Raw genomic sequence first — 24,593 nt, 5'->3', positions numbered from 1 at the left:
ACAATTAATTACATAAAAAGCATTATTTTTATATTTTTGCATGGCTAATCACAGTTTAAAATACAATTGGTTGCGTACGTGATTGGCCGCGTAGACAGACCGCTTAAGTACTGACTTAATTTCCATGATTCGATTCCCACAAAATAGAAAGAGAGAGGATAGCTTAAGAAAGCTTTCTTATTCCTTCCTAATGACGATAGAATGCTAGTTAAGGAAGCCGTTTTCAAAAGGGTATCTGACTAGCAGGTTCAACCGACAGTTCCATTCAAGAAAGCTGGCCCAACTACCCGGAAAAGTTGCTGATGCCATAAATGAAAGGAAAGCATGACGCTGTCTCTTAGAAAAGTAACTAGTTTTCAAACACAAGAAAAGAAGAAAAAATCTGTAGTGAGTCAAGATGTCTGAGAATGGGATTGGAGAATCCTTGTTGAAGAAGAACAAGTACCATGAGGATTGCCCAGGTTGCAAGATTGAACATTTCAAAGAGACAAACACTGGTGTCCCTTTTAAACATTTGCTCTATGTCGGGATTGTTGTCCTTTGTGCAGGTTAAGTATCATTCAAAGACTTGGTTCTTGATTTGCTATCCCATTTCTCCTGCATAATTGGCCCTCAAGAGGTATATATTATCCCACCTTGGACTCATGGCCTCGTGGTAGGTTTCGTTCTTGAAACGCGCCCTCTTGGGAAGAGAGAGGTGGTACCTGGAGATTTCTTGAATGGGTTTGCATTGTGCATGCACCGTTCAATTTGTTTCGGATGATTGTTCAATGAAACAGTTTATTTTGAGACATTGTTCAGGAAAATATTGTTGTTGATTAGGAAAAAATATTTGTTGTACAAAAAGGTCAGGGATTCACACACATTTTGCTGCTAATGAAGTTTTCATTTTGTGCAGGTTAAGAGCTGTTGCAAGGGCTGATGTTCCATTTATTGTCACTGAATTTCTCATGAATTAAATCCTTTGGTTTAAGATACTGGAATTGCCCTCTAATATCTGTGTTTTGTGGTTTTGACTTCTGCAGCTTTGCCTATATCGTCTCTCTTTCCTTTCCTATATTTCATGGTGAGCATGTTATTCTGAAAAATTAGGCTTACTTGAGATTTGGGACTGATGGTTCACGTACCTATAGCTTGAGGAATTTTCCCAGTGTTTGTATTAGCGGCGGCGGCGGGGTTCGGGGTTATCAGCAGAGTAGCACCTAGTAAATGGAGCATTTGGGCATCAAATTAAGAAGGGATGTGGTTTTTAATGTTGGCTGATGGCAGGACATGTAAATTAACCAGGTTGCCTTTTGGCATTATAATCCTTGCTGCTGTTTTGACACCCAAATTAAGTTAAAGTACAGGCACTAAGGTGCCTGTGGGCCATGATCAAGAAAGATCTCAGTGATAGTGGATCTGTCAATCTGTTCTTCTTTCATGTTCTTCACTCGTACTTATGTGGTGATCTTGCAAATTTGTTTTCTGCAGATAAGGGACTTCCACATTGCAAAAAGAGAGGAGGACATTGGCTACTACGCTGGTTATGTGGGTGAGAGAGTCTTTTACATATGACTTGTACTCGGTCTGTTTACATAAATATCTTGTTTGAGCTCCTCAATTCTCATTCCACCATTCATCCCCCGAAGGATCTGCTTTTATGTTTGGAAGAGCTTTAACTTCTGTGCTGTGGGGAATGATTGCCGATCGATATGGTCGAAAACCGGTTATAATGTTTGGCACAATATCAGTGTTAGTGTTGCTGTACATCTCTTTTATGTGTAATTGTTCAAGAGTTCATCAATAATATGTAACCCTAACTTCCCTCTTATTTCAGGGTTATTTTCAATACCCTTTTCGGCTTTAGTACAAACTTTTGGATGGCAGTTTCTACCAGGTTTCTTCTCGGAAGTTTGTGTGGTATTCTTGGTCCAATGAGGGTACTTCTCTTTTGAGATGTTTTAATGGCTTACTGTTCCTTACATCATTCTCAGTTTTCCTGAAAGCTTCTATAGGAAACAGTTTCATTTTCATGCAATTCCAAGTTTAATCAAGTTCTTGCATCTTAATGATGGAAGTGGAGACCAATTTTGAAGTCAACCTCTGAAACTTCATCTTTGTATTGCCTGAACATTAGCCCTCGGAGAACTCCATTTTCTTTTATTTGTGTGCTGTTCGAAGATTTTTAAGCCGAGGGCCTTCTCTGCCTTGCCTACTGGTGTCCTGTATGGACTGCTTGTGGGCTATGTGGTTGATTTAACAGTTAAACAATGCCTGCTACTCTTTGGAGGAGGCCATCTGGCCTTTCTTCCTGTGTTACTTGGATGTGTAGCTTAGAAATGATTGTTCTTCTGTACCAATGCTCAACACTGCTGTTGTTTGCACTGCCTTCTGTTTGAAATTATTGCGCATATTTGAGTGTCCTCATTTGACCAGGCATATGCTTCAGAAGTTTGCCGTAAAGAATATCAAGCTCTGGGAATGTCAATTGTAAGAGAGCCTCAACTCTATAGATTGTTGAAGAATACTTGTAGTTTACTATGAAATAGTGAAAGGAATGTATTTGTTTCAGATCAGCACATCATGGGGTATTGGATTAGTTATTGGCCCTGCTCTTGGAGGATTTCTTGCTCAGGTACTTCTTGATGCACCCTGACAAATCAAAGACAATGTTAAAAGATGATTTTGACGCAGCGTATAGCGCTAGAGTTTCTCAATTCCTGAATTCTTACAGTTTTAGGCTATGGAGAAAGAAACCAGAGCTATCAAGTTCTAAAGTTATTACGAGAAAACTTGGAAAATTTTGAGTTTCTAAAAAAAATTTCATTTCATAAATCTCATGAAAAAACAAAAACTCTATATAGAAATTAAAATTGATCAAATCAAAAAAATCTAAATCTAAATTGAAAAAATAATTAAAAATAACTGAAAATAATTAAAATAACATCTTTTATATCTGATTTGAAGACCTTTTAAAAATGAATCAACCCTCATATAGAATTAGACATGTAAAATCTCCTCATCAAGCTTGAGCCCGTCTAATAATTGAGTATGAAATTATAGTTGTTATCGTCAAACTAGGTGTTTAATTTCTTCATGTACTTTGACTTGTACATTTAATCTATAAACACATCCACATGTTACACATCATATATTAGTATTCATCGTGAATTGTAATGAAATTTCCTATAAAGTACTTGTACTGAAATCATCAAACTATTTATCAAAGAGATGAGATTTCTCTGTTTAATTCAATTAAATTACTTATTTATCAATTAACCTTGGAAGTGTTGATGTTGTAGCCCGCAGAGAAATATCCTAACATATTTTCTACCGATTCTCTTTTCGGAAGGTAACCATTAGTGTTTCTAGTTTTCATATTTCATTCCTTACTGTAACAATCTTTTGCCTTTCATTTCTGCTACTCTCCTCAACATGGATGGCATTGCAGGTTTCCATACCTCTTACCTTGCCTTTTGATATCAATCTTTTCTGTAGGAGTAATTGCCGTTTGTTGCTTGCTTCCGGTATGTTGCTTTTCGTCCGATTCTCCCTGGTTAATGCATCGATAGTTTACTATTCACTGCTCAGAAGCTTAAGTGTGTTGATTAGATATTCTCAATACATATCTGTGTGTTGAGCTTCATATAGCTTAACATGGAGCCTGAAAATTTCTGCAGGAGACACTGCACAGTCATGTAGGAAATGGCGAAGAGTGCAATGATTCTGTAGCGCTTGGGGCTGCCGCATTCGAGTCTAACTCTCCTCGGAAAAGCCTACTGAAAAATTGGCCCTTGATATCATCTATTATTGTGTACTGTGTGTTCCAACTTCATGATATGGCCTATGCAGAGGTAATATTCACTAATAATACTAAGCTCGTTCACCTAGAGCATATTTCCCTTCTGGGAATTTTTCTTTTCTAAATAATTTGTATTCATTAACAAACATGCTTGATCACAAACTGGTTATTTTCTGACCACAGATTTTCTCATTATGGGCTGTTAGTCCTAGGAAGAATGGAGGATTGAGCTTTTCCACTGCAGATGTTGGTGAAGTTCTTGCATTTTCAGGTAGTAGATACCAGCCAGCATCATATAATTAATTAAACATTTAAAATTTTGTCCCTTGTCAGGTTAACAATAACAATTCCAATGTTGTCAGATGTTATGCATGTGATATCGCTCACTTCATCACTTTGTGTTTGGTTAGTGTTCAAGAACTGAAGGGACATGTATAAAGAGACAGAAACATGTTTAGTTGAAGAGAAATTTCTGTACTCTCGAGACATGTCCCTGCTATTTCTGTTTTTTTTTTTTTATCTGAGACAGAAACCGAACGCTATAGATGTAGGCTTGTCCTTAGTTGTGACTCTGCATTATTGCTTCACTTTCTTTTTCCATTAATTTCCTTTTTGTCTTCCAATCTGCTAGGCCTTGGACTGCTACTCTTTCAGCTATTTATATACCCACTGGTTGAGAGAAATTTTGGACCTGTCATGGTATCTCGCATAGGAGCAGTATGTCCTTGACGAACTTTCTGCTTAAAAATCATCTTGCATCTGTATTTGTTGGAGTCATGTTTTTTATATAATATTTTCTTGCTGTTTGTGAAGGTCTTGACCATTCCATTGCTATCTAGTTACCCTTTTCTAGCTATGCTGAAAGGCCTTGCCCTCATGCTGCTGATCAACTGCGCTTCCATCCTGAAGAACGTACTCGCTGTAAGTGCCTGTGTTTGTGCCATTAACATATTGATTTTAGAGTGCAAATTATACCATATTGTTCGAATGGTTTCGTAAAAGCTTTCACATTTTTTCACCAATCACTACCATTTCTTTTTGACCTGTGTAGGTATCAATCACAACAGGATTGTTCCTTCTGCAAAATAGATCAGTGGTAACTTTATCCTTCTTTTGGTTCTATGTTTCTCTCTTTATCTTGTATCTTAGCAACAGGTTATGGGTAAACAACGGCATTTTGTAAAATGCATTGCTTGAACTTAATGTCAGACACAACAACAAAGAGGTGCTGCAAATGGAATTTCGATGTCTGCCATGTCCCTTTTCAAAGCAATTGGTCCAGCTGCTGGGGGTTCTCTGTAAGTATCATCTCGAGCCTCGATTGAATGAACTGGCTAGTTTCGTTACTGTGAGATTCAAATTGTTGGTGCACTATATTAATCTAATCCTAGAAGCTATGAAACATGTTTGAAGAGCTTTACATTTCATGCACAAAATATGAGCTGAACATGTCCCTCGTCTTACGGCTGAATTCCTACATATGATCATCTTGCATTACATCAAACATGTTTGCACTGACATTTTAAAGTGTCATTGGAATGCATCCTTGAGCAAAAAAAACTAAAATACTGATTAAACCAACCAGAAAAAAAATAATTAAAAAAATCAAACTGAAAAAAACTAATTAAACTGATTAAACTTTTGAAAAAACCAGCCGGTTCGGTTCAGTTCGGTATCATAAGCAAAAAACCGAAAAAACCAAGGCGGACCGGTTTGAACCGGTTTTTGCCCTAAAAAACCGAACCGAACAGAAACCAGTCGGTTTTTTTAAAAAAAAATATTTCAGTTTGGTTATTTTTTTGGATAAAAACCGAACCGAACCGAAGATGATCACCCCTAATCCAAGGTGCCTTGCTAGCCTAAAAAAAAACTTCAGTATCATGAACCAATGCACTACACACTGAGACTCTTCACATTCCTTATTGGTCAACAGGAAAAATGCTTGACGAGAGTCTATACTGCATAGACAATGAGATGTTACACTGTATGTGGATTTCATTGCATAATTAAGTGTGGATCATAAGCCTTTCTACTAAATTATATGTTGTGCTTTAAACATATCCAGCAGTATTTCACAACAGTTGACCGTGCTTTCTATATTTACAGCTTCTCTTGGGCACAAAAGCGTCAGGATGCTTTCTTTTTTCCAGGTATAGAACTCCTTAAATGCCATTTCCCATAAGTTTGAAGTTATGCAGGCCCTATAAAGAATTCTCAGACTAGTTTTTCAGATGACAGCCAAGGGCAAGAACAATTGTTCAGACCACCTAATTGGAATTTATAGAATGGTAATAAATCTGATTGCCCTTAATACAGAAACAGCCTCCTAGGCCTAGTCAGGGAAGTTTTAACATATATATGTTGCCCTAAAATAGTGAAAGTTGAAGCCTGGTTACATAAGACGAAAGCTTCTGAATGATCCTTTGCAATGCAGGTGATCAAATGATCTTCTTCCTCCTTAACATGATCGAGGTCATAGGACTGCTCTTGACCTTCAAACCATTTCTAGCCCTTCCTGATGACAACATTTCCTAGTTCAATTTCAAAGGTTCACATCAACCAACAGAGGCTCAAAAACCATGAAGATTGATTCCAAATTCTTTCCCATAGCTAGCCCAATTCTTCAACTTCAGCCGACCCTCGAGTGTATCACCTAGTGTAGGATTTTTGTACCGTTCCCACCTGTAATCAACCTTAAAACCACAGAAGAGGTGCCTTCATGCATATTTTCTTCTAGGATCAAGGATTGGTAACTTGCATCTCTAGCAGCCTTTGTATTGATCGAATTTGTCTGCATGAGATGGATTGTATATTTATTATTTCCCCGTCTCTTCTATCTCGAGACAGTAAACAAATGTCATCATAACTCTTATGATATCAACAGGTAGTAACTTCTTTATGCAGATATATGACATCTGCTCTAGTTTCTTTTCTCATTTTCAAACTTTGGTGGGCTTGTAAAAGATCTGAAACTACTTCTAGTCTCACATGATTATTTGATTTTAAAAAAAAAATTATCCCTCTGGTTACACATGCCTGGACAATGAACTGGCCTCAAGACAAACACATACTAGACATCCTGTCCCATTCATAATTACAAAATGGATTGAAGTTCTGCTTCACATCTCACAAGGGCAGCTTGAACAAGATGTAATGTCTAGTGTGATATGGTCCTGCAACTTCTTGTAGGTTTTGATTAAGTCCATGCAGTAAAGTGTTTACAAAATCATCCCCAAAGTTTTTAGTTGAAGAAACATTAAATGTTAGCTCTGATAAGTCTCGGGATGCAGTTTTAAATGGATCGCACTCATTTCATTTCAGCCTAGCAGGGACTAAGGTGGGCTCCAAGTTAGATTGTAAGGACTAAATGATATTATCCAAAAACAATTGTATATAGTTGGCGGGTCCTGCCAAAAAAGAACAAGCTAAACATTAAAAAAAACAAAAAACAAAAAATACACTTGAAAAACAAGGATCAGCATGTTCGAAAAAGAAAATTAAAAATGGTATAAAAATAAATTAAATTTTTTTAAAATGATTATTTGAATTTAATTTTGTAGAGAAGAGTTTGAGGTAAAAAGAGGAGGCTAAGAAAGTTGAATGAGATAAGTTTTTTATTGTAAGATTAATATAAAAAAAAATGAACTGAATTCGATAATAAAATATTTTTTAAAAAAGATAAATCTAATTTGTTATGTTTAAAAACACTATAGTTATGCTATAAAATAAAGGATATGCAGAGATAAACAGAGAAAAAAAAGCTCAAACATGGCAAACCCTAGAAGGAATTCATACTCAAACAACACAGATAACTCATTTCAGCTACAAAACCATTCAAGATTATCATCTATAAAGCACTTTTTGAAAAAGCCACTTGCTTTCCCTTTTTTGCTCTCTATCTTTCTCCTCCTCGCATGGATTTCTCTCAGACTCCAACACTCTTCTTCAAGTTTTTCTTCTAGCAATCTCCATGAGAGAAAATCGAGCCAAGAGGAGGATGAGAAGGCTAATCTGATCAGATTTAAATCTGGGTTCTTAAGTTCTAAAGATAAGCGTGGCTGGTTGCTTGACCCTGTGTCTATTGCTCTTGAATATGGCATTAAAGGTTACACCTCCGGTCTTTTTAGTGTTATATGATTCACTAAGAATAATGGGTTTTGATTGTTTTGAACGATTTCTTTGTTTAATATCAAAATCAGCTTTTTGCTGGTTGATAGTCTAATCTTTGTCCAATTTGATAATGTTAAATGCTGCGTAAGATTGATGTTGTTGAGGTTTATTTAAAGTAATTTATTTTTGTGTTGAGGTTTATTTAAAGTAATTTATTTTTGTGTTACTTTGTTGCTGAAAGAGGAGGATTTTGTTGCTGTTGTTGTTGTTACAGGTGGAGCTGTGTCTTGTTTTTCTATTCATATTGGTGAAATTAGACCTGGTGGTGTAAGGGGAAATCACAGGCACCATACTTGCAATGAGACATTTGTCATTTGGGGTGCCAAAACATTATTTAGGGTATGGTTTCTCTTATCTACAATGTTATCTGATTTATGGATGTTGCTGATGAAATCAGTAATAAATTGTGTATTGAACCATGCATGAATGGTAAGCTATGAATATGTAGCGTTCAAATACTTTAGAAATCTTCCACGTGTCTTTTCAGTCTGCTTTCTTATGAAATTGTTGGCGTTTTGTCAATTATCTTTATAACTAGCTGACCGTTTGGCGTCTTGAGCATGTCTTGGGGTCTCAAATGTTTTCATATGATCGGTTAAAATAAATAAAATATTCTAGAATTGTGTCTAAGATGTCTATGTAAATAATGCTGCCTCTCAGCATAAAAGAAGATTGGAACTCCATTGTTTCTGAGTTGCTTTGTTCTTTTCTACCTTTGTTGTGTTGTTGCAGTCTTGTATTTGATCAGATCGTTAATAGACTGGATCAGACCTTGACGGGTTTTTATTTGATACCTTCCTTTTCAACCTTATTTGTCAAATCAATACGTGGAATTGCAGAACTCCACTGGTTCAAATACTATGTTTCTTTGCCCCATGATAAACTCTAACCTGTGCTTTCACCATGTGATTCTGCACGTGACGGGTGCACTCAAGTTTATTGCCTATGAGCCGGATGCTAACATGTGTGTGCCGAAGATGCATAGAACGATAAAATATCACTTTTTTTATGAAAGATCATATCTTCGTACACGGTACTGATTAATTGGCATGAAAGATCATATCTTCGTACACGGCACTGATTAATTGGCCAACTGATTGGTTTACTTCTCTATAAAAGGAGGAGAAAATAAGTTTTTGAAAAAGACTTAGCATGGATGTGAATGCTTGACTGGAGATGTCTTGGATACTGTTGATTTGTCGCTCTGTATGGTTCCCTTATTGAGTACAATTAGAAAAATCCTGCTTACTGTTGATTTCTTATTCTCTCATGTATACCTTCCTTATAATTTTCTCCCAACCATTTGCAGCTGGAGAACAATCAGATAGTCGATAAAGGTTATGCCGAAGTGATCATCGGCACGGATGAAGTTGCTGTTGCAGCTAGCCCAAGTGGAACAGGCCATGCGATAGTAAATATGGATCGCACACATACTGCATACCTTATAGGGTGCCAAGACAGTACGATAAACTATAACAGCTCAGCTACTGATTTTAGCGTTTGGAAAGATCTCTAGAGTTGTTCTTTTCATACATTCCCCTCTCTGCTGCTCTTCAACAAGCTGAAATGGAACGTGTTTTCGTTCATTGTCTAGCATGTGATTACAGTCACAGTACGTTTACATGAGAGGATGACTTGTATCTACCTGTAAATATATTTGATATATTTTTCATGTCAATGATACCATGGTCAAATACAGTTATGTGATTACATACTGCATGATATCTGGGCATAGTTATTAGACTTGCTCCAAGGCTTGGGTTGCTGGGTGGCCAACCCTTGTCTATCCTAAACAAAAATTTTCAAAAAACTGAAACAGTGTTGTTATGGATAAAAATTTTAAAAAAAAATCTTTGAAGTTGACATGATTAGGTTTTACTACTAGGGTTAGATCGGGTTAACTTAGATTATAAATTGATGGGTTGACCTGTGAATTACTTGAGTTTGACTTGAACGAGTAAAAAACAAACATAGTTGGCAAAAACCATGTGGGGGAACGCATAGAGAGTTGATTTTGGCACTCCATCAAGTTTAACCACTCTCCTTCACTAATATTTTTTCCCAAGCTGATCGTAATGCCCATGGAACAGCTGTTGTTACATGTACCAATTTGTTGCTAGTGTAATTACCCATTGTGAAGATGCAGTGCCTGTCTCCTCCACTTCACTCATGTTACCTCCGTCTCCACCATTTCTCACCACCGTTACAACCCAAATTTGATGTTGTGCGGTGATATGACCCCAAATTGATTTTGTGATCCCGCAATAGCTTTAAGTTGAGGGTTTGGGTTGATTGTGGAGCGATGGTAGAGTGTGGTTTTGGTGGCAGCGGTGGTGGTAGATCTATGGATAAAAATATAGGAGAAGACCTTACAAGGTAGCCAGGGGAGGCAGTCGTGGAAGCAAACCCTATTGCCATGCCGACCATCAATACAAAATTGAGTTTTTGACGAAATCTGGAGCTTCTGCTACAATAATATTGTCATCAACCAACCTTCCCACGCTTGAAAGCTATGCAGTGTACAAATTAGAAATGTTGCTTGCAACAACATACAAGCAAAATATACGTGCAAGGAACTCTTTGTCAAGGCCTACATATGAAACCACAGAACGTATACGCAGCAGCACTAAAGAGAGAAGAAACTGAGATCTAGCCTTCCTTTTGCACTCTGATTGCCTGCAAAATGGATATGGGAAATAAGAGGATGGCTGTTTTAGTAGGGTGCAACTATCCAAACACCAGAAATGAATTACATGGATGCATCAATGATGTGCTGACAATGAAGGAAGTGCTTGTGAAACGGTTCGGATTTGATCTTAAAAGTGTCCAGCTCTTGACTGATGCACCAGGGTCCGTGGTTCTGCCCACTGGTGCAAATATAAAGAAGGCACTTAGTCACATGATTGATCAGGCTGAAGCAGGGGATGTCTTGTTCTTCCATTATAGTGGACATGGAACAAGGATCCCATCCGTCAAACGTGACCATCCCTTCAGGCACGATGAGGCTATTGTGCCCTGCGATTTTAATCTCATCACCGGTACATATCCCCTCTCATTTTAGATTACTGTGGACAATCATGACAAACGTGACGGTTGTGTGTTTACACATATATGTTATGCACTTATGATTAAGATAAGACGATTGTATCCGTAACATTATTTTGAGTACTGAAAGGTTCTTCTATCACTGTTATGCAGATGTGGATTTCAGGCAATTAGTGAACCGGCTGCCAAAAGGAGCAAGCTTGACAGTCCTTTCCGATTCTTGCCACAGTGGTGGCCTGATTGACAAAGAGAAGGAGCAGATAGGGCCAAAGGCAACAATCACAACCAATAATGCCAAAGTGCCTTCTCAAAGCCCTAAAGTCATCCCATTTGAGTCTATACTACAGCACCTTACATCTCTAACAAACATCAACACATCTGATATTGGTACTCACTTGTTAGAGTTTTTTGGATCTGATGCCAGCCTTAAGTTCAGGCTACCACCACTTGAAAGGGACCAATTTGAATCAATAAATCCAGATGAGGGAATTTTACTCAGTGGGTGCCAAGCAAATGAGACTTCTGCTGATATGAGCCCAAATGAGGGTGGTGGAAAATCCTATGGAGCATTTAGCAATGCAGTACAAATGGTGTTGAAAGAACATTTAGGTCAATTGAGTAACAAACAACTTGTGATGATGGCTAGGGAGGTTTTACAGGCACAAGGATTTGAGCAACAACATCCTTGCTTGTATTGCAGTGATCAGAATGCTGGTGCTACTTTCCTGTGGCAGCCTGAATGCTAGCTAGCTAGCACAAGTAATGAGATCATGGGCTGGTGGTTGTCTGTACTCTGATTGTCACTAGCCTGGTGTTTGCTGTAATAAAAGTGGCATGTAATAAAGAGGTTCACGTCCCTGTGCCTCTCCTCGAAACTTTGACAAGCATTTATTCTTACATAATGTCCTGTGAACAAAAAATTGATTTGATTGACGAGCTTTAATTTTACCACTCAAAATCTTCTTCTCAACGTTTGCACCAACAATCTCATTTAACAAAGCATCAACAGAGGTTTTTTACCTTGCTATTTTATTTTTTTTTATCCAACATGAGTACTGCAAGAGAATGACAAAATAAGCTAACATCGAAAACCCTTTCATCATGATACAACATTTGACAGTATCACAGTCACAAAATGCTTGAATCCCCTGCAAAACATGCGATTCTCAGCTCAGGCAGTGTTGTTTTGTGGTGGGGTGTAAGGATGGTAACTTTATAAAAGCATAAATATATAGTAGAGGTGTCGTAGTTAGAAGATGAGGCTTATTGCCCCATGCTTGAGGTGGCAGAGAAGTCCTGCCTGATCTTGAGAATGATGTCTCCTTGTCCGCTTCATAACATGTTCAGTAACATCAAAAGAAATTATATCGATATAATCATTTAAACTGTTAAATAAAATTTTAAAACATAATTTATATTATTTTATAACATATTTTTTTTATATTATAGTTAAGATATATAGCAAACTAAATAAAAAAACCAAGAAAATACATATCTAAAGAGAAATAGAGCTTGTGTTAATGTTGTGTAAGATCTACCTCACAATCACAAATCACAAAAATGTTAGTGGATGCATGTATATGCAATCTATAAAGGATGAAGATAATTTTTGTGCACACATATTAGTTTAGTTTACAGAGGCATCTTGCGCTACGAGTTAGATTAAATTTTTAAAAATTAATAAAAAAAATATTTAGATTATAAAGAACTATTTGGTATTTTTATCAAACATAACTCAATAAATCAACCTTAAAACTTTCTAATCCAACTCTTTATATAACCTGGGTTTAAAATTAAATCGTGTGACAGTTATCCCGACGTGACTTAGTCAACCTGACCGGTCCAATAACATCTCAACCGATTAGTAGAAAAGTCTAAGAATAAAATTGAAATTGACATAACAAAATCTCTTGACCGACCTTCTTATTAAATCATGTGTGAGTTACCTCAATATAATAGAATTGATTTAATTGATTCAAAAATAACCCATAATAATATAAAAAAAATTAAGGATGGAATTGAGAAAATAAATAATGAATTTGAAATAAAAAGAGGGCGATGGAGAGTTAAATTAAAAAAAAATCATTATTTATATAAACAGTATACCCTCCAACGACTTCGAACTTTTTTAGCATAGAAAGTCATCTAACAACAGGATTTACATGCAGGAGAATAAACAAAATATCAAATGCCTATTAATTTTTATATATATAAAAAAGGACTAAAACAGTTTTCGACTAAATTTTTACAGATATTAAAACCATGTTGTTTTTTCATCAAAAATAAAAGAAAAATCTTGGAGTCAGACTTCACCAGAATAACTAAATTGCTAATTTAATTCACCGAATTATTCAAATCAGATCGAACCAGTATTCGAAACAATTCAATAAAAACCCGGCCCGAAGGCCCGTACAAGTCGCTAGATTGTCAGCTCATTACACCTTTAATAATTATGCTCAGAATACACATTACAATTTGGACAACTTGACTCATTGAAATCCCGTGCTGCAGCAAACACGTATTTTTTAAGGTATTTTTGTTTAAAAATATATTAAAATAATATTTTTTATTTTTATAAATAATTATCATTGAAAAATATATAAAATAGTAATTTTAAACCAAAAAAAATTAAATTTTATTTTATTTTATTTTATTTTATTTTATTTTTTTTCTTATTTTCTTGAGCTCATCCTGGCAATCTGAAAATCCAGGGACAGTAAATAAACGAGCCCCCCACCACACCCCTCAATCAAAAGGCCTGAGCTCTTCCAAAAGAAACTCACGTGCATGGCCTTAATCACTCAGTGGCTTTAAGTTAAGGCAAAACTCCACTTGTTTTTTTTCTTGCGCAGAAGATGGCATCCCTCTCTTAGCACAATCAAACAGAAAAAAACACACGGATAGAGAAGAAGCTAGAGAAACATGAAGGGACAAGATCCCTTGGTCTCGTCATCTTCCCGGCGAGAAAGGTCTCCGGCACCCGAAAAGATTCGTTCAAAGAGCATCGGATGTATGTCTGGCATTTTCCAATTCGTTTACAAATACCATAATCGCCGTAGATGCATCACTTTTGGTACGTTTCTTCTTTGATTATGAGCTTTTAGATTTATTCACGAATTACCCAAGTTCAAGCTACTGGGCAGAGATATATAGACAATAACATTATTTTTTCAGGGAAAAGGCATGAAAAGGATATTGTGGTTACTTCTCCAAAACCAACAACACCATCATCGCAACCTTCTTCTTCTTCTTCTCCGTCATCTTCTTCCACTTCACTGGAACAAGAAAACAAAGTTCTCCAAAGACTCCCAAGCGATATGGCACCAAGAAGCCCAACATTGCCAACCGGGATTTTAAGGCGGTCCCCTGAAAGTTTCCGGGCTCAACCAGCCCCGGTGGCTAGAGTGCTAATGGGGTTGGGTGATATTCCACCAATGACAACCGCCGAATTGGCGTTGGCCGAGAAGAGGAGGAGGCTCCTGGGGGCATTGGAGAAATGCGATGAGGACTTGAAAGCATTAAAGAAAATAATTGATGTAGTAAAGAGTAGTAGTGTAGCTAGTACTGGTGATGACGACGATGATGAGGGAAGATCAGAGAGAGGTAATGACCTTCCATTGTTGCCGCAACCTAGTCCAGTGTCTGTGCTTGATGAGTTCACTCGTTCGGCTCTCAGTGGATTCTCCAAACGTTACACCATTAATGGTAAGTTTCTGTTCTCTTCCTTGATTACAATTTTATTATTAATTGTGTTTGTCTTTTCTTTTGGCTACATACTATATTATATCATGCATGTAAATACCATAATTCAAACAAATATTGTTTGTTTTATTTGTTTTTTTGGCATGATTCTATTTAAAAACACCAAAATTCTTCATGGTTTCTTGTCTTTATATTTATTTTTCTACTTGACCAAAAGTAGCTCACTTTTTTATAGCATGGAGAATATTTTGTGTTCTAGTTTTATACATTTTTTCTAAATTTATTTTATTTTTCACATCTACACATTAATTAAAATCATTAAAAAATATTTAAAAGTTATTAGTTTGATATTTTCTCAACTAGTAAAACAATAATTTCAAAAACACTTTAACATGCCCAGAAAAACAAACACTCTAGTAATCTCCTTGTTTTGAATAGATTAATTAGTAATTAATCACTAGATTAAACAAATTAATGTCATGAGTATTGAAACACAGTCTACTTCCTTGATCTTTTTGTCTCGTTAACGTTTTCTTTTTGGTATTTTAGAAAAAGGGATGAACAAAAAGTACTTTGCGTAAACACATGCTAAACCTAATCTCTTGTCAAATTATTTCATGAGTGGGTCTCATTATATTGATGTTTTTGGCTTTTTTCAAAGTTTTCAAACCTAATCAAGCACTTTTTTATTAGCTTCCATTTCAAGATATGGTAGGGCACATGAGAATATATAGACATTGATGTTCTAGATGTTGCATGCCTTTCGTCAATATTTTCCCACCAAATTTATTAAATTAGTGTAGTTAAAATCTCCGGTGAATCTAAAATAATATTATTTTTAAAAATAAAATTTAAAAATAAAATAAAATTTTTGCTTTGAGACCGACTCAATCTAGCCAAGTTCCAAGTTAGAAAATTACCAGATTAACTCGTTGGTTGGACAAAAACGTACTTGGTAACAGTGTACAAAACGTTCAAAATCAGTAGATTAACACAATTGGACTCATCTTTCTAAAAACGAGCTTCCTCACAATACTCATTGCTCATCACCTCAAATCTCTGAGATTTTCACTGACATTAAATGAAAAATCTGTCCCTTTTAGTGCATGAATTTCCAGCTAGCTGCAAGGCATGCAAACCTGTAAATCCTCACCAACTGATAAATCCTGGGTAGTTGGGAAATCAATGGGATAGTGTTAATTTACAGCAATTTGTATGAAATAGCTCTTGGGACTCTAGGGATTCAATGCATGGTATCCCTCGAGGGGAGACACTGGTGGGTTTTCTATGGAGTGCGCAAGCCCCACAGGCCATCCGTCTAGGATTCCAAGTTAACAATCATAGCACCATGTGTTGAGACTATTATTACCCTTATAGTGGGAGACACGATTCCTGCTATTTGCAATTATAATAAAACCTAATATGAGCAAGTCTTGACTAACAGCTGTTGCAAGCAACGGTGAGAAAATCTTGGTGCTTATACCAGGAGTAAGAACTTGATTTAGTTCTTTCCTTAATTTGATCAATAAAAACTTGATTACACGCTCTGCCACTAATCTATAGGCAGCGGCGGAGCCATTACATTTCGTCTGGAAATTAAAAAATCTGACCAGCCATCCCTTGCTTCCACCCCTGTCTACAGGGGCAAGCTGCTAACAAGTTTAATAAAATAATTAAAGCAAATAATCTCAACGGGTCTTGAACTCATACAGTTATTAAACTCTATTGGAGATTTAATCTATTTAAAATCTCGGGTCATAGATTTATTGAATCAATTTACTAGGTTTATATCATAATATATGAAGTTGTTTTGAATAATTTTTTTTAAGAAAAACCTGAAATTACATTATATTAGAAATAAAAAGAAATTCCTTGAAGTTGAGCCGTTAAGTTACTAATTACTTAACTCTAAATCATTAAGTCACCGAATTAATTTGATGGGACATGTCGGTTTAATTAATAGCTATGATTGTAGTTAGAACTTTTTTTTTTTTATGCATATAATTTGAGAGATAATGAAGCCATTTCTAGTTTATTTGGTATCGAAATTTTAATAGTTTTTGAAAATAATTTTTGTTTGGAAGTATATTTAAATAATTTTACTTTATTTTTTAAATTTTATTTTTGATATCTGTATATATATAAAACAATTTTAAACCATAAAAAAAATCATTTTAAATAAAACAAAATCAAAATCCACACATCATGTTCTTCATGCTCTCATGCATGACACGTTACCTACATAATATATCTAACTGTGTATTTCCTGACTCTTGTATGCGTCTTAAGTGAAGGGAGCATTAATATTTGTGTTGCAGAACGAGTGCCACAACAACAGACGAAGAAGGAAGGAGGAGAAGAGGACATCAGCAGCATTGATTGCCTTGACAAAATCATGACCAAAGAAAATATGATCCATGGGAAGAGCCATGAGAGTGTAGTTTCATCACCTTTATGGAGCAGCAAAGCCATGGTAGAGAGTGTGAATGAGGTGTGCAGGGATACTGCCTGGGGTGAGAGAAGGGAGATTGGAAGAACAGGGTTGGCTTTGCAAGATTATATATTCAGGGACTTGATTGAAGAGATTGTTAAAGAAATGGGATTTGATTGCATTTACCAACTAGGACCTCTACCATTTGAATCATGTAAGAAAAGGCTAAGTTTCTAGTGTACTTGAATTCATATTTCTTGCATTGACCCAAAATCCACATTCAATTTTATTTTTATTTTTTTTCTTTTTGTTGATTTGTGTTTGATTTTTATTATTTTAACATGCAAGATGTCTTTATTTTGTTTAATAATACGATTCAACTTATTTTTTAAACTATTTTTCAAACTATTTTTTGTTGAATCGATGTTTTTAAAATGATTTTTAAAGATTTTAATACGCTAATAATAAAAAATAAGATAAAATAAAAATATTATTTTAATATATTTTTAATTATAAAATACTTTTATAAAAAAAATTTTACATCATATTACCAAACCTATACTTAATATAAACTGGAATTTTTATGTTTGTAGGTATTTGCATACCATATATTTGTATTGGCACTCCACTTAATTCCGTCTCTCCCCAGCAATATGATTTTGCATCCCTCGCCTTATTAATAGCTATGTTTGTATGTGTTTTTTTTTAAATTATTTTAAATATTGAAAATATAAATATTTAAAAACTTGTTAATTATTTATCACGACATGTTCTGTAATTATGAAAGTTTTGTAACTACAAAAAATTAAGTATAACTTTTTTAAAAAAATTGTTATCACTTTATAGAATAAAAAAATATTTTTAGATCATGAAAAACCCACATTTAAATACTTACAAACTAAAAACGTGTAGAAATTTATAATATTGTAAATTTTATTTTATTATTTCAAAAACTTAAAAGTATTATAATTGTAATTCGTTCAGGTAACCATAAAACATATATATACACACACACTAGTAATTAATCTGTCTGATTCATGACCTAATACAACTAAAAACATGTTATATAGATTTAACAAAGCCATTCACGAATTATATACTTACTCTATACTAAAAGTATCAGTCTTTCACTGTGAAAATTCACAGGGAAAGGAGAATGCCTTTTAATTGTAATTGTAGTCTTTTTTTCTTTTCTTTTCTTTTCTTTCTTTGTTTTTTTTTTCATTATTTTTTTCTTTTCAATTAAGTTTTTTAGTATTAATTTTTTTTCTATTTACTTATTATAATCTCATAACACAAATATCATGTGTTAACGTGTTAACTTGATTTGACAGGTTAACCCAGTTAACTCATGATTTTTTTCTTTTTTTTAATTAGTTTTTTTCTTCCAATTTCATCATTTAATATTAATTTAATTGAGAATTAAATTTTATAATTTATTTTATTTACTTTTCATTAAATTATCCTAATCCTATGAGGGGTTTTATTGTACCCTTCCTTACAAAGCACTATTCATTAGAATAGTTATTTGCTTTGTTTTTTTGCTTTGTTTTTTTTCTTTGTTTTTTTCTTTTCAATTAATATTTTTTTGTTTAAATTCATTCTTTAATATTTTTTTTTTCTATTTAGTTATCACACTTTCATGATACAGATCCCAATTTTGGCAGATTAACCTGTTTGACTTGGAATTTTTTTATTAGTATTTTTCTTTCAATTTCATCTTTTAATATTGATTTGATTGAGAATTAAACTTCATGGTTTGTTTTGTTTACTTTTCATTAGATTATCTTGATCTTATGACACAAGAATAATGCTTAATTGATTAACCTGAGTTAACTCGAGTTATTTTTTATATCTTTTATTTAATTGATTATTTTTTTAATTTTATCATTCAACATTAGGTCTGTTGGAAATTGAATTTCGTAATCTATTTTTAACCTAATTGACTCATTTTCTCTCTCTTTTTTAATTGACCTTTTCCCTCTAATTTCATCAACTAATATTGTGTTTATTTTAAAAATAAGTTTAATGATTTGTTTTGATTTATTTTTCATGAGGTTATCATGATCTTATAACTTGATAATAGTGCTTAACGGTTAACTCAGGTTAACTTAGCTTTTTTTTTGTTATTTTTTAATTAAGATTTTTATTATTTTCATCATTCAACATTAAGTATGACATGGATAATTGAGAACCAAATTTTATAATTTTTTTTTACTTTTTCTTTTTGGAGTTATCTCAATCGTGGATTTGACAGGTTAACTGGGATTAAATCATGTCATTTTTTTCTACAAAACTATCTCAGTCTGATGACCCGGGCCATGAATTTGGTGGATTGACTCATGTTGTTTTTTATGTTATTTTTTTAATTATTTTTTTTAATATCATCCTTCAATATTGGACTGGTTAGGGATTGAAATTTTTAATTTGTTTCAATTTGTTTTTCATTGGGTTATCTCAGTCCTATGATGTGGGTTGCAAGTTTGACATGTTAACTAGAGTTATGTTTTTAGGTTATTTTTTAATTGATTTTTTTTCAATTTTATCCTTTAATACTGGGTTAATTTGGAATCAAACTTAATAATTTATTTTGATTTGTTTTCCACAGGGTTATCATAGTCTCACAATCAGGGTCATGAATTTGACATGTTAACCCGAGTTGTCCAAGATCAATACAATATGTTGTTATTTTAAAATTAAAAAAAGATATCATCTTAAAATTTTATTTAATTAAATTTTTTTTCACAGGTTGTATGAATTGTTTTTGGACCAATAATGTCAACCGGGTTATATCGAGTAAACCCTCACACAATTTAATTTTTTTTCTGTTAGCAAAAAAACATTAACAATATTTGAATATATTTTTTTATGTTAAATTTTTTTTTAACTTGACCAGTAGTGTAGCACGGGTCAATCACATGGTTATAATTAAACTCGGTTTGACTTGTAATTCAGGTTAACAAAAGGCAAGTTAATTCAGCCCGAATTAACTTATCTAACTTATGTTACCTGATTTAATTATAGTAATTAGACTCGGTATATTATAAATCATACCGAGTCTAAATCATACCGAGTCTAATTACTATAATTAAATCAGGTAACATAAGTTAGATAAGTTAATTCGGGCTGAATCAAGTTAATCAAAATGATATTATTTTTATTTTTTTAAAATTAAAAAAAAATATCATTATATATATATATAAATTAAATCAGATTTTAAATATGTCAAGCTAGATTAACTCTAAATTATTCTTTTTAACATTTATCTGGTATAGAAAGTAGGTTGGTCAAGGAGTCAATCTGCTGATATGTCTAATTTAAAAAGGTGTTTAAAATAGTGATAAATATTATTTTTTAAAATAATTTTTTTTATACGTGTATATATATAATTTATTTTATTGGTAACTGCGGCCCCGAAGATAATTGTGATAGGAATAGTGACATGGTGAAGGAGATGTAGAGGTTACGTGGCAGTCACCGCGAGATTGCATGATTCTCCGCGTCCACACCGCGTAAACGCGCACGTCTGCTTTTTGCAATTTTGATTCACTAAAACCGCCATCATTCTCACCGAAAATTACTGTACACCAATAAGTATTCATCAAGAAATCTTTTAAAATCAAAGAAACCTACGTGGCATTATGTGAATGGGTTATTCTAATGACGGGTGCTAATTAACTGTATTGTTATTGACAGATCTGTCAACCTCTTTCTTCTCCTTGTGATTGGCCTTTTTTGACTTGTTTAATGCTGCTGTACGATTTTACCCCTGATGATTATTCACTGCATTTTGTTTATTTCGAGGGTTTTTTTTTTCAAAATTTGCAATGACCTAAGTACCCTTCTATTGGTTTCGAAATTGGTCTCCCACATGCACATGCATAGGGTGACTGGAAAACATTTATTTTTCACCAAAAACCGATACAGTATATAGTAGCGGTGAGAATTTGATATATATTAATATAAATTAATTTAAAATATTTTTTTTATAGATAGTTACCTTACTTATTGAATAATAAATAAAATATAAATATTATCAAACTATACTCAAAACCTTACCCAAACCTAACTCTAATGCATATATTTTATTTGTTTATTGAATAACAAATAATAATCATAAAATATATATCTATATGGATACTCGGAAACCTGTTAAATAGAATATGAATATTTAAATTTCTTACCTAATAGATATTCAATAGGGTATACATATAAAAAACACAACCCATAAATATTCATTGTCATCTATATTAGTGATTGACATGAGATTATTTGGGAGTGAAATTTAATTTTTTACAAATAATATTATTTTATTAAAAAAAACTTATGTTAACTAAAGTCAACACATGATTCATGATAAAGACTTAGGATTTGGTATTCATGAAAAGAGGACAATGAGTCTATCAATGTCAAAGGTTCCTCTCTTGTCAATTACAAAAGAAAATGATGATTGATATTATAGGAAGATGATAATTACAAATGCATCACTCCATAAAATAAAAATTAATTTACTCATATATATTTCATTTACCTTTTACATTAAATATGTAATATTCTCGTCGACAGTTGAGGAGTGGGTCATTTATCTTATTAGTAGTGCTGATTACTAATTTGTTATATGTGTTTTGGAGCGTTAGGCTCAGAAATGAGCTCGCGTCACTAAGAACAAAATTGTAAGGACGGTAAAACCCAAAACGGACACTATATGACAAGTTGGGCCGGACTATTACAAAATAGTTTTGGTTTTTTATATTAGACCCCACATATAATTATATTTCAAATCTTAATTTTATAGAAATTAAAATAACTCGTTTTTTATTTATGAATACCTATTTTTTTATTTATTTTGCATGAAAAATTCCATTATGTAACTAAACACATATTCTTTTAGACATGCCTTCTAAAAACCACAACTAAGTTTGTTTGCTTGGTATTGTAATAGTTTTTGTAGTTGTAGTTTTTTTTAAAAAAATAGATTTAATAATAACACATTTAGTTGTGTTTTTTTAAGCATGTTTAAAAAAATATATGATTGGTTGAAACTAAAATAAAATTAATTTTTGCATGTAAAAACTAAGATTTAAAATACAATTATTTATGGGTCCAGTGCAAAAAACAAAAGTTATTTAGTAAACCAAACAATTTTTTTATATGGTTGAACAAAAAATATATTTTTTAAACTATTACCACATGTATTATTACAATACCAAACACGAACCAGGTTAGAATACACATGTTTGCGAACATTGAAATTTGTATAATCGTCTTATTAAGATTATGCATGAAATATATCAATATAAAGAGATTGAAAGTTAAAGAAGTACATCACATCCCTCTATTTATCCACTAATATTCAAACTCTATGGAAAATCATGAGAAGCAAAATCCTCACTAATCTCTTGATATTGGCTTGGATGACTTATTTTCAAACACCCCAGAAGGTAAAATTATCCAGAATTATATATAAAAAAATGCAATACTTCACGAATTATAAATTCATGAACACTCGTAAAAAGAAAACACAATGAAGGGCATAATGGTCATTTAAAAGGCTAATCAATCATCAATCCCAGAGAAAATTAAAAAAATAGAACGAAGGGAAAAAACAAGAAGGGCAAGATTGGAAGTAAAAAGTGAGTTGGAATTGATAGGTGGGGCCACAAGAAAGCTAGGGGCGGCTAAATTAGCTCATATAAAAACACGACGACTCCTCTCTCTCTTACGCGCTCTTTTCTCTATCTCTCAGATTTTTTCATTTCCCTCTAGACTTTTGCCTTTCTTAAAGAGAAATGGCGGATCAATTGACTGATGACCAGATCTCCGAGTTCAAGGAAGCTTTCAGTTTGTTCGATAAGGATGGTGATGGTATGTTTCTTGATCTGTCTTTCGCTTTGTTTCTTGGGGTGTTTTTGCTTTTGCTCTATGTTTTTTGCTTGTGTTTTTAGCTTGATTTGTTTTAGATCATGTTGTTTGGGGTAAAAAGATGGTCTCTTTGAGGGAAATATGTGATTTTGATTGATGGGTTCTTCTTGAGATTTGGAAATTTGTTCGGTTGAGATTGGGAAAATTAGTGTCTTTGGTAAAAGGTAGCTTCTCTTAGTGAAATTGGTGAAGGGTTCTTTAGATTTTGATTGAAAACGTTTCTTATTTTGACTATTGAAAAGCAGATTGTTTTATTTTGGGCTACCTTTAATGATCCAATCAACAATGGAATATAATACATGTATGATGTTCGTTAATTATATTGCAGGATCCAAGGCTTGTGATTTAGGGATTTTTTTTGTGGTAAATTAGCAGTAATCTTTGACTCTTTGCATCTAATGATTGTAACATGGTGACACGTAGTGAACTTCTTTGCTGATTAATGTTTTGCAAATGGATGTCTTGTGCCAAATTATCAATTTTTATGGTTAGCTTATTGTTGTCTGCCGGGTTTATTTGTATTTTAGGTTCTTGAATGCATGTGATTTGTTGTTTCCGAAATATGTTGTTTTTAAACTTTACGAGATGCCTATGTAAGTGGTAAATGAGATTAAGCTTGCTACTAAGAATATCTAAACAGAAGGTTCTTTCAGATCCTACCTTTTGCTGCATTTGGCTTGTTACAATTGCAGAAGTAAATTATAGTCTGAAAGCGAAGCTTTGATTATGTGTGTGCCCATGAGAGGCACATGAGACCATCAAAAACAGTTGGTGAATTGGTTTTTGATGTCTTGTGTATTACAGGTTGCATCACCACCAAGGAGTTGGGGACTGTCATGAGATCGCTAGGACAGAACCCAACTGAGGCAGAACTCCAGGACATGATTAACGAGGTTGATGCTGATGGAAATGGTACCATTGATTTTCCTGAGTTCCTGAACCTCATGGCAAGGAAGATGAAGGATACCGACTCTGAGGAGGAGCTCAAAGAGGCATTCAGAGTTTTTGACAAGGATCAGAATGGTTTCATCTCTGCGGCCGAGCTCCGTCATGTGATGACTAATCTCGGTGAGAAGCTTACCGATGAAGAGGTCGATGAGATGATCAGAGAAGCTGATGTGGATGGTGATGGCCAGATAAATTATGAGGAATTTGTCAAGGTTATGATGGCTAAGTGATATCCCTTTCCCCCTGGAAAAAAAATATTTTTATAAATTTAAATTAGGAGGGGATAACAGGGTTGACCTATATAATGGAATTTCTAGTTTCATTTTCAACAACTTTTATTTGATGGTTTTTTGAATCAAGGCTCTTAAAGGAAGTGGTGTTGGAGGCTTATTGTGGTGGTTTTGTTGTACTGTTCACGCTACCTTTAATGTCTTGTGAAACTCAGTTGCCTTTGCCAGTTTATATTTTGCTTATTTGATCTTTTGTAAACTTGAACTACTTGGGAAGATCGAGCCTGTATGTTGAATGGATGACCAATTCTATATTTGCTCATATTCTGCTCCTACGCACGTCTCTTCTAGTTGTTCTGTT

The 24,593-nt window shown here is 33.9% G+C and overlaps 5 protein-coding genes across 10 annotated transcripts; all 5 read left to right on the top strand.

Annotated features, from left to right (window-relative positions):
- Nucleotides 1-181: 181 nt before the first annotated feature.
- LOC133688651 (protein ZINC INDUCED FACILITATOR-LIKE 1-like) lies at nucleotides 182-6,707 on the top strand. 5 transcript variants are annotated; one of them, XM_062108218.1, is made up of 17 exons: nucleotides 182-548; nucleotides 1,026-1,066; nucleotides 1,474-1,534; nucleotides 1,632-1,734; nucleotides 1,820-1,922; nucleotides 2,419-2,472; nucleotides 2,555-2,617; nucleotides 3,285-3,334; nucleotides 3,434-3,509; nucleotides 3,663-3,836; nucleotides 3,968-4,055; nucleotides 4,416-4,501; nucleotides 4,598-4,705; nucleotides 4,836-4,880; nucleotides 4,994-5,082; nucleotides 5,891-5,934; nucleotides 6,447-6,707. In XM_062108218.1, the coding sequence occupies exons 1-17, from the start codon at nucleotides 398-400 to the stop codon at nucleotides 6,470-6,472; spliced, it is 1,362 nt and encodes a 453-aa protein (XP_061964202.1). In that variant the 5' UTR covers nucleotides 182-397; the 3' UTR covers nucleotides 6,473-6,707. The 5 variants fall into 5 exon arrangements, with proteins under 5 accessions (XP_061964202.1, XP_061964201.1, XP_061964204.1 ...); XM_062108217.1 differs by having other exon boundaries at nucleotides 191-548; nucleotides 6,219-6,707; XM_062108220.1 differs by having other exon boundaries at nucleotides 416-548; nucleotides 899-1,066; nucleotides 6,219-6,707.
- Nucleotides 6,708-7,491: 784 nt separating this feature from the next.
- On the top strand, nucleotides 7,492-9,664 carry LOC133688845 (uncharacterized). Its single transcript, XM_062108465.1, has 3 exons — nucleotides 7,492-7,889; nucleotides 8,169-8,293; nucleotides 9,264-9,664. Exons 1-3 carry the CDS (start codon nucleotides 7,553-7,555, stop codon nucleotides 9,468-9,470), a joined length of 669 nt encoding a protein of 222 aa, XP_061964449.1. The 5' UTR covers nucleotides 7,492-7,552; the 3' UTR covers nucleotides 9,471-9,664.
- A 902-nt stretch (nucleotides 9,665-10,566) lies between these two features.
- Nucleotides 10,567-11,969, top strand: LOC133689080 (metacaspase-9-like). The gene is made up of 2 exons (XM_062108803.1): nucleotides 10,567-10,992; nucleotides 11,153-11,969. The coding sequence occupies exons 1-2, from the start codon at nucleotides 10,638-10,640 to the stop codon at nucleotides 11,743-11,745; spliced, it is 948 nt and encodes a 315-aa protein (XP_061964787.1). The 5' UTR covers nucleotides 10,567-10,637; the 3' UTR covers nucleotides 11,746-11,969.
- A 1,716-nt stretch (nucleotides 11,970-13,685) lies between these two features.
- LOC133688882 (uncharacterized) lies at nucleotides 13,686-17,427 on the top strand. 2 transcript variants are annotated; one of them, XM_062108519.1, is made up of 3 exons: nucleotides 13,686-14,072; nucleotides 14,174-14,704; nucleotides 16,991-17,110. In XM_062108519.1, the coding sequence occupies exons 1-3, from the start codon at nucleotides 13,922-13,924 to the stop codon at nucleotides 17,098-17,100; spliced, it is 792 nt and encodes a 263-aa protein (XP_061964503.1). In that variant the 5' UTR covers nucleotides 13,686-13,921; the 3' UTR covers nucleotides 17,101-17,110. The 2 variants fall into 2 exon arrangements, with proteins under 2 accessions (XP_061964503.1, XP_061964502.1); XM_062108518.1 differs by having other exon boundaries at nucleotides 13,698-14,072; nucleotides 17,020-17,427.
- Nucleotides 17,428-22,838: 5,411 nt separating this feature from the next.
- On the top strand, nucleotides 22,839-24,554 carry LOC133689661 (calmodulin-7). Its single transcript, XM_062109617.1, has 2 exons — nucleotides 22,839-22,997; nucleotides 23,859-24,554. The coding sequence occupies exons 1-2, from the start codon at nucleotides 22,922-22,924 to the stop codon at nucleotides 24,230-24,232; spliced, it is 450 nt and encodes a 149-aa protein (XP_061965601.1). The 5' UTR covers nucleotides 22,839-22,921; the 3' UTR covers nucleotides 24,233-24,554.
- The last annotated feature ends 39 nt before the right edge of the window (nucleotides 24,555-24,593 follow it).

This window comes from Populus nigra, chromosome 3 (genome assembly GCF_951802175.1).
Source record: "Populus nigra chromosome 3, ddPopNigr1.1, whole genome shotgun sequence".
NCBI classification, from domain to species: Eukaryota; Viridiplantae; Streptophyta; class Magnoliopsida; order Malpighiales; family Salicaceae; genus Populus; species Populus nigra.
This window is presented reverse-complemented; position numbering and strand designations above follow the sequence as displayed.